This window comes from Centruroides sculpturatus, unplaced genomic scaffold, assembly GCF_000671375.1.
Source record: "Centruroides sculpturatus isolate CEXI.00-Female unplaced genomic scaffold, Cexi_2.0 scaffold2052, whole genome shotgun sequence".
In the NCBI taxonomy this organism is placed as follows: domain Eukaryota; kingdom Metazoa; phylum Arthropoda; class Arachnida; order Scorpiones; family Buthidae; genus Centruroides; species Centruroides sculpturatus.
Genome location: NW_019386164.1, coordinates 60787 through 70671, shown reverse-complemented (window position 1 = coordinate 70671; position 9885 = coordinate 60787). Strand labels below are relative to the sequence as shown.

At 30.7% G+C, this 9885-nt stretch overlaps 1 protein-coding gene across 1 annotated transcript in view; it reads left to right on the top strand.

Moving 5' to 3' along the window:
* Nucleotides 1-9885, top strand: part of LOC111613882 (ataxin-2 homolog) — a 17211-nt gene that overhangs the window by 3830 nt on the left and 3496 nt on the right. The window contains exons 2-3 of the mRNA XM_023355235.1: nucleotides 8757-8810; nucleotides 8951-9022. Of these exons, the coding sequence (XP_023211003.1) occupies nucleotides 8757-8810; nucleotides 8951-9022 (126 nt within the window). The remainder of the gene's footprint in view (nucleotides 1-8756; nucleotides 8811-8950; nucleotides 9023-9885) is intronic.

Sequence of the window (9885 nt, the reverse complement as noted above, 5' to 3'; positions counted from 1 at the left end):
TACTCATAAATTTTTAAACTATTTCACTTTATTTGTATACTTTAACTAGTTTTGTTGTGCAAATATTAATTGCATATTTATATATTTATTTATTTATATTCTAATTGGAAGGAGTTGTTCGCTAGCAGTTTTTGATATGCCAATTTAGATATTCATGTGATTTATAGAGATAGTTTCAGATTTTCCTTTCCACTGCAAAGCTGCTAAGTCATTATTGACCAATGCCTTGGACATGCTTAGAATAAACTTGCTCTTCTTTTTGGCTGTTGTGCTAATAGTGTTGATATCCAGCCAGGTCATTCAAGTTGTTTGTTTTTTCATCACTGAAAACAATTTCTTGTCACTCAGTTGTCCAACTCATCTTTGTCTTTCAACTCTTGCTTTGGTGATCTTTCAGACAAGGTTGAGCATTTTTTTTGTTGAATATTTTAGATGAGAAGGTGAATGAAGCATACTTTCAATGGTCCATTTTGAAGCAGGATTTGGTTTGCAGTAATGTTTGTATTACTAGGAGCTTGACAAATCATTCTTTTGTTGAGGCTTGGAATGAAGAAGGCCTTCCACTTTGTTTCTTACTATGACCATCATCAGGATTGTTGTTGTATTTTCTAATGAATCTCTAGAACTTTGAATGGCAGCAGATATTTTGCTTATTGGTTTGCCATTTGAATGTAAATCAACAATTTGACTTTTTTCAGAATCAGCTAGCACTTTTCCTTAAGGTGTAGTTAAAAATGCACTCAAAGTTTAAACTGAAACTTAAATTTTGTATTTAAGTTAAGAAAAATGTAATATTTACTTATCTACAGCATTATGCATCACAAATTTGTATGTTTTTGCCATAGTAATCTATTTGTATATGTCTGGCACCACTATATATTTGTATAATTTTGCACCACTGTGAAATGACTGTTTTTGCATAATTTACATTTAGATTAATCATATATGGGTCAGATACACTTGCATTTCTTTATCTGCTATTGCTTTACGTTTGCTTTTTATTAATTTAGCCAGCAGTTTTTGTTCAGTTTGAGGTAATATGGTACGTACTTCCTTTAGGAAGGAATCATACTTGAGCGCTATGCACTTAGGAATAAGGCGTGTTTCTAATATTATAATAGTTACTAAAGTGCCTGAAAACATGCCTTATGCTCAAGTATGATTCCTTCCCAAAGGAAGTACGTACCATATTACCTCAAACTGAACGAAAACTGCTGGCTAGATTAATCAATTAGGCTTGTATTTGGTGTCTGTCATTAGAAGATAATGTTATAAAATTACATAAAATTTTGTTTGTTGGCTCTAAATAATTGAAAAATAAAAAATATTTATTTTTAAGATGAGTGATATTAATGTAAAAGATAGTTATTATTCAATAACAGCTATTATTCTGATAAATACACCAAGAATTATATCTTTGCTATAAAATATAAAAGTTTCATATCATACAAAAGTTTATAATGTGGTTATCTGTGCTTGTAATATATATTGAATTTTAACTGTTTATGATACTAAATCTTTTTAAAAATGCAGAAATGTTCTTCACTAGTACACAGAACAGAAATAGAGAACCTTTTAGAACTGGAAGGTTATATGTTGTTTGGGGATTATATGAGTGTACAGTAATACCGCGACTTACGCTACCCCGACTTACGTGAACCTGGAGTTACGCCATTTTCAAATCTCGTCAATTCGTCTTTTGTTTGAGCGCCATGCAACTCTTGATTACTCACTCCCCCACACTATTGTTCAGCTTACATGTTCAGATGTGTCACGTGGAATCGACACATAGCTACAATTTATTTTGTGTTATTTATTTCTGTGTTTGTTATATCTACAGACACTTGAGAGACTCTATGTGGTGATTTCTTGTAACCGTGAACGAATCAAAAGACGAGATAAGATTAAAGAGAACATTTATTAGTTTACATACATCCAACTTGGATTTTACACAAATTGCAAAATTATATCCCGACTTACGTGAATTTGACTTATGTGGTCATCGCTCGGTCCCACCTATCGCGTAAGTTCGGGGTATTACTGTATGTATTAAGTGTACATATGCACCAAAAATATACACAAATTTATGTTTAGAGAACAGAAAATATATCTTTGTAACTCAAAGTTCTTGATAGGAAAATTAAACCTTCACCATAGTAATTCTCTGAAGAAATACCAAATAAATGGATTCTTTAGAAAGATATCATTGTAAAAAAATTTCAAACTATAAAACTGAAACACAAATTTTAAACATACCAAATAATAATTCCTGACAAATATAGTTATCACATTCAATTGCAATCGTGGGTATATTTTTACCGCATTATAACACAATTTTCTTTAAAGCTGAAATACATTAATTACATTCAAATAAACTCACTCATCAAAATGCAAAACATAATATAACACCTTAAGTTGCTGAGAAATTTAATAAAAAACACAACTAACATTTTCAGCCAAATCTATTGGCCATCCTCAGGTTAAAGTAGAAAAGTAAACATATTCTAAAATATATAAACTCGAATATAAATACAATGGAACAAATTTAAATACAAATTTTTCTAGCGTGCCTTTGTAAGTCTGTTAGAATAACGAAGAATAAAAAATATGAAATCTTGCATGATCTTATCAATTTCAAAAATAATATATACAATGAGGATCCTGAAAAGTTAGTAGAAACCAACAAAGGTATAGTTTGCTAACAGCTACAGTTCGGATGAATTTAAGGAAGAAATATATTAAAAAAAATAAAATGGATCCTTAAGAAACAAATAACAAGAGTAGCTAAGGGAGATCATTCAACATTCATCCTTTGGGACCAAATAGAAGTCCTGATGAAGATCAAAGAGGTTCTAAAACAAGGACCAAACTTTGTCCCTGAAAATTCAAGCTCTTGGGAAACCTCAATTCAAGAAATAGAAAGAGGGATAATAGGGCTAGATTCTTTAGAAAAGAATACCTCAGATGGAAAACCATCATTGAAGACCAGGCAGCTTGGAAGAAAGGCAGTAGTATAAGCAATGACATCAAACTTACTAAATGTTGGCTGAGAAAAACGATTTGGTTGCAACAAGGGCAAACAAAAGCAAGACATTGGTTATCATGAGAAGACAGCATTGGAGGATCACATTAAAAAAAACAGTACGAATGGGTTGACATGAAAATTATTGAGAGCATCAATAGAAGAGTCAATAAGCTTGAAAAAATAGGACTCACTAATGCATTACCTTTCCTGAAAAATTGTTGGTATCCCAAGCCTGGAATACCGAGATTATTTGTTTTCGCCAAAACCCACAAGGAGGGTAATGAAGTAAGGCCTGTAGTGGAAAGATGCAGGGGACCAACTTTTATCCTTGAAAAATGATTACATAAATTTCTCACCTTTCAACTCAAGAATAGTGTATTTGTGGCACATGATCTCAGAGATGTAGTTTGAAAGATACAGGATCTAATGTTAATGGATGATGAGGTAGGAACTGTAATGGACTATGAAAGCTTATACCCCTCTATTAAAATCGAATCATGCATGGTAGCACTTTAGAGTTCATGCACAACAAGAACCCAGATTTGGTATGTTACAATAATGAGATGGAGAACTGGCTTGTATGTAATGGCCTTTTTGTTCTCTCTGAGTGGTAAAGGGCCTAAAACCACAAATACAGGCATACCTCGACTTACTTCGTTTCGAGTTACGTCGTTCCCGATTATATGTCGTTTGTCAAAAAAAAAATATATGGAAAAATAAAAATCAAGTTTAAGTCATTTTACTCGACTTTACGTCTGTCCGCCACAAATATTGAAGTCGTAATAACACTAGAAAAACGTTTAAAGCACATAAAATCATATTAACATATATACAAGTATGTACTGTATTTACAGTACATGCATTCGTGTAGATTACTTTTTTTCTGTACTATATTAAAAAACTAAAATTTATTTGTTTGTAAGCTTAAAATAGATTGTTATTAACCATATATTATTAAAAATACATTAATAGATAAAATACAGAACCGGGAATGGTAATTTACGGTTTAGCCTAGTGATAAGTAGATTCGGAGACAAGTAAATTCGACTTACGTTGTTCTCCTGGAACCAATTACCGACGTAAGGCGAGGTATACCTGTATTAATAATAAAAATATAATTATTTGCCTTTAACAGCCATCCATACAGACAAAGAAGAGTCCTGACAGGAAGTCCCTTATCAGGACTGTTATGTGAGCTTATGTTAAGAAAACTAGAAAAAAGTGTTCTTTGTGATTTCAAGAAGGCTGGTGTATTTTAAAAGATATGTAGATGATGTCTTTGTACTATGGAGGAATGACCAAAAAATCAGTGAGTTTATTGGCAAGATCAACAACAATGATGATGGCCTCAAGTTGAAGATTGAACAGATTCCTCATGGATACAATTTTTAGACATAGATATTGAATTTAAAGAAGGGCACCAGTGTTTACATCAAACCAAGACATAGCCAGCCAACTTTACATTCCTTCACATTTGAATGATCCTTACCAATATAAACTGACTGCCTTACGAGCTCTCATTAGAAGAGTCTTTCTCTATTGTAGTAGTGTAGTTGATAGGCAGAAGGAAATCAATAGAATATTACAGATTCCCAGAACACTAGGATACAGAGCAGATACGATAACAGCACTGATCAGAAGTTACAAAATAAGCACAACAAAGGCTTCATGTGGCAATATAGGTAAAATCACAAAGTTCATTTATGATAGAAATAAGAAAGCCATCATAAGAGAAATTTCAGATCGCAAAAAATCCAAATTAATTTTCAAGAGAGCTCCCAACCTATACAAAATATTAAGGAATGACATTGATAAAGAAGGAAGAGCAGGAGTGTACAGGATTCCATATGAAAACATGGAATTAGGTTTCAAGAAAACTACATTGGTGTTACTACAAGAAATTTGGGAGTCAGATTGAGAGAGCACAAACACAATGTCAGTAAGGGATCCAATGCCACAATACTATCTCAGATGGCGCAGGCTGAGGGTTTTGTAGTAAAATGGGAGGAAGCAAATATTGTTAAGCTATTCCCTAACTTTGTCGATGAGCACAGAAAAGATTGAAATTTATAAGAAAAAGCTGCATGATAAATGCATTAATTCTAGGGATGCTGAATGGTTACCATCTGCGTGGAAGTATAGGGTGGTTATAATTAAAGTTGCGCTACTCAGACCTGTCTAGAGCCCGTTCTCATGGACGTATTTTGATGAAACTTGGTATATATGTTATATGGACCATGGGAAAAGGAAAATGCAAAAAAAAAAATATTTAGTTTGAATTTTTATCACTATGGGAAAAAATGGCGCATGAAGAACAAGAAACAGTAAGGCATTTTGAACATGTAATTGATGCAAATGGATTGCACATTGAACAGATGTGAATAAAAAGCTTTTGCTTGTTTCCATTTTGTGTTTGTTGTTTTTCATGTGCCATTTTTTCATCTAGTGACAAAAATTCAAACTAAATATTTTTTTGCATATTCCTTTTCCCCATGGTTCATATAACATACATACCAAGTTTCATCAAAATACATCCACGAGAACAGGCTCTAGACAGGTCTGAGTAGTGCAACTTTAATTATAACCACCCTGTACCTAATTAAAAATTTTGAGAGCTCATAATTTATGCCTTAATTTTTTGTTTATGCATTTCTGGCATTTTTTTTGTATATTATATACAATATTATTATATATTGTTATAATAGTTTATTTAATTTATCTTACACATGTGTTTATGTATGTATAGTTTGTTATAATATTTTTATTTTTTATACATGTACATACATTTTATGTTATATTTCTTCTGTTAATTATTTTGTATTTAAATTTGTTCCATTGTATTTATATTTAAATTTATATATTTTAGAATATTACAAAAGTTGCTTCTAGCCCTTGCTATAATAATATCAATTAAATTAAATTATCCACAACCATGAGGCAGATAATAGTGAGGGCTTATCAGACCAAATGATGGGCACAAACGCTCAGAGATTAAAGTGAAAAAAATTTAATAAACACAAAAGGTTACTACATAAGTATGAAAATGAAAACCCAAAATGCATTTCGGACTGTTTTCTAACAGAAAACAGTCCCTCATCAGTTGGTGTTAGTTAAAGGTAATGCCATAATAGAATTATACAAGGTAACGGTCAACTTAAAACTAAGCTTAAAGTTATACAATATATAAGTTGAGGACACCACTGTAATGGTATGAGTAGTAAGCATCATCAGTAGGTATTATCTAAAGTAGGTGGTATATTAAAAATTATACAAAGTAAGGTGAACTTAAAAACTATGCCTAAAACTATACAATATAAAGATGAAGATGCCAATATAACAGTATATATACCAAATATAACAGTATGAACAGTAGGCAATATCAGTGCAGACAGGTGTAATAAATCTTCATGACCTTGCATGGTGTGATGACATACAGGGTGCTGATACAAAACAGTTATAAGTTAGACAAAAATTAGTTAATGCTAATAGACTAAAGTTATACAGGCAGGTAATGTACATACCAAAAAAAGGTAAGACTTGGTCTGATTTGGTCTGATAAGCCCTCACTATTATCTGCTTCACGGTTGTGGATAGTTTAATTTAATTTTAGAATATGTTTATATTTCTATTTTAACCTGAGGATGACCAATAGATTTGGCTGAAAATGTTAGTTGTGTTTTTTATTAAATTTCTCAGCAACTTAAGGTGTTGTATTGTGGTTTACATTAATTACAACTGTATAAATTTCTTTTTATCAAAATAACACAATTCATGAATTTCTGTGTGTAAATGTTCACAATAAAACTTTTTTAAAAAACCTTGCTTGAAATTTGTATATATTTTTGGCGTAAAAATTATTACTTAAGTCATCTATTATTAAAAAAGAAGTGGTATCTTGTAGCTACAATCTTGCAAGTTTACAGGAGAAGCAAAATACAGTTTTAAAGATTAAGTTTCCTGAAGATAGCCAACCTTTTATTTTTTTCATGCCTTTCAAGGAATCCAATCAATGACAAAATATTGGCAGCTGTCCAGTTTTTCTAACAAACCTATATAATAGTTATGCGTTAGTCATTTTGCACATACATGATATCACTTCTTAAACATTGCTACGCTTTTATGTATTTTTCAATAGGACTTTCCTGCACTAATACTACACTGAGAATTAAAAATCGTCAGCCTATAATTTATATCTCATTTCCATCGCTGGGGTGCAAAAGATCAACACTAACAACACTTAAAAACAAATTGTTCTAATTTTAAGTTGATAAGCACTTTGAAATGTGTGAACTTTATGTCACATATACAAAACACATGCACTTTGACATGTTTGAAACTGTGTCAAAATACAAATGATACTTCCTGTCTTCTAAATTAATATAGTTTTCCATTTAAAAAAAACTTTGAAATTTAATCTAAGTTCAAGTTTATCTTTACAAGTAAACAACTTCAATGCTGAAAGACAGTTTGGTTTATCCTTAATCTAAGTTAAATAAGAAAAAAAAAATCTAAGTCTCATGTAATCTTTTAAAGCAGCAAAAAGCTTTAATAAGTAACATTTTTCACTCATATTTAAAGATCATCCTCAGGTTTACGAACATTTAGTTTCAGTTTCTTGTTGCTTTAAAAGGTTGAGAGAGAGAGTTTTTTTATTTTAGTATCTACCAAAGCAGTTATTTTTGTATTATAAAAAAAAAATCTTGTAACATAAATTGAAAAACACAAATTGATTTTATATTATCTAAATATTAATGAATACATGTCATTTATATAATTTGCATTATCTCTGTTTAAGAAATTTTTTATTAAAGAAACATCAGAGATTCTGCAACAATAACAAAGCTCAGTTTTCAAATTTTAGGATTCTGGCAAAATACTAAAGAAAGACTATAATAATTTAAATTAAGATAGTTAATAATTTAAATGTTAAAATGAGGTGGCCAGATGGTTGAGACAGTTAAGATATTAATCTACCAGACCTGGGATCAAATCCAGATGAGTGACACCACGAATTTTTTGTGGGTGATATGTCTCGGATATGTCAGGTCCATCCCTTGCCGTCTGGCCAGATGTTTGATGGGTATGGAAAAAGGTCTTTCTTAATCCTCACAAGATAGAAAGAACCAAAACTATAGAACACCATGAAGCATAAGGTGGGGAACATATCTTTGAGTAATATTTTTTTTAATTGGTGTATATCAATTTTTGTGAGAAAATGTTTGCAAGAATTAAACATTTTAAGAAGTATCAGTGTTTCATTTTTCATAAGAGTCATAAAACTCGATACCCAGTCAGCAAGTAAGGAAAGTAACTGCTTAGTTCTAAAGCCGACATCCTTACTAAAAACATATTTTTGACTTTATATCGATCATCATCAGCTAAGAATTTTACATACATTCTACATCATATATTGATGGTAAGCTGAAGATGGTTCATATGTTGATTGTTTAGAAGTAAGCCAAGGAAGAATGGTGGTAAGTTGGATAAATGTTTCTTTTCGTAAAGGTGAATTAAGCAATTATTTTCTTTCGTTTATATATTTTCATTTGTAAAGTTAATAAGAAAAAATCGGAAAATTATGAATACAAAAAATATGAAAAGATAATCAAGGAATTATAATATATAAATAATCATTTGTTTGTAGTCATATATTCTTAATCAATAACTTTTTGTCTACAAAATGGATTATTATTTTGTTTCATTATGTAATTTCTTTTGCTAATAATTTCAGCTTGAAGGAATATATGGAAATGCACGGTTTATGCATACTGCTGCATCATTGGTGGTAAGTTGCATTTAAAACTTTTATATTGATTTCTATAATTAAAATTGATGCTTATTCTTTATAAATAAATTTAGTTTAAAAAAAAAAAATAAATAAAAATAATAATAATAATAATAATACCATTTAAAATGTAATTTTAGGGAAGTATCGTTAATGTGCGGGTGAAAAATGGAAATATATATGAAGGAGTATTTCGTACATTTTCACAAGAGGTAAAGTAACAAAATATAACTTTAATTAATTACTACAAAACCAAAATATAAAAAAAGAATCAAAACTATTGACAAACATCAGTTTGGGAAATATAAAGGTTGGTTCTTTACTCTACATGAAAGACATTGTCCTATTAAGCAATGAACCCAAAGACATCCAGCAATCTTTAAATAATTTAGAGGAAAGCTGCAGGAATTTCAGTATGTCAATCGGTTATGAGAAAACAAAGGTTGTGACTATTGGTAGAGAGAAAGAGACTTTAACAATTAAACTTGGTAACAAATGCTTAGAACACATCAATAAGTTCTCATACGTAGGAACAATTTTTAGCAAAGACAGGAAGTTAGATTTGGAAATCAGCAATAAATTAAGCAAGAGGCATGTCAGGCAGGTAGTCATTTGAGCAAATATATCTGGAGCAAGAAAGAAATGTTATAAGACGTGTTTAACTTTGTACAACACAATTTTTAAAGCTGTATTCACATATGGTTCTGAGAGTTGGTTGAGAAATAAGGGAATTGACCAAAAATTATAAACAGAAATGAGAGTATTCAGAAAAATTAGTGATGTTAATAGATGGATACAGTGTCAGAGTCATATTAAAAATGATGATGTAAAGTAGGGCTTCTTAAACTTTTTTTATTTATGACCCCATTTATGATTGTGATTTTTTTCATGACCCAAAAAATATAAAATAAAGATATATACAAATTTGCAAAAACAATAATGGTGTACTACCATAGTTCACTCTTGTGATACAATGGAAGAGACAACTGAATACACTGAAAAGCGACAACACTACACTAGTTCACACTACATTGTTGCTGAATCATTGTCTCGCTGCACCAGAAGTGACACAAAG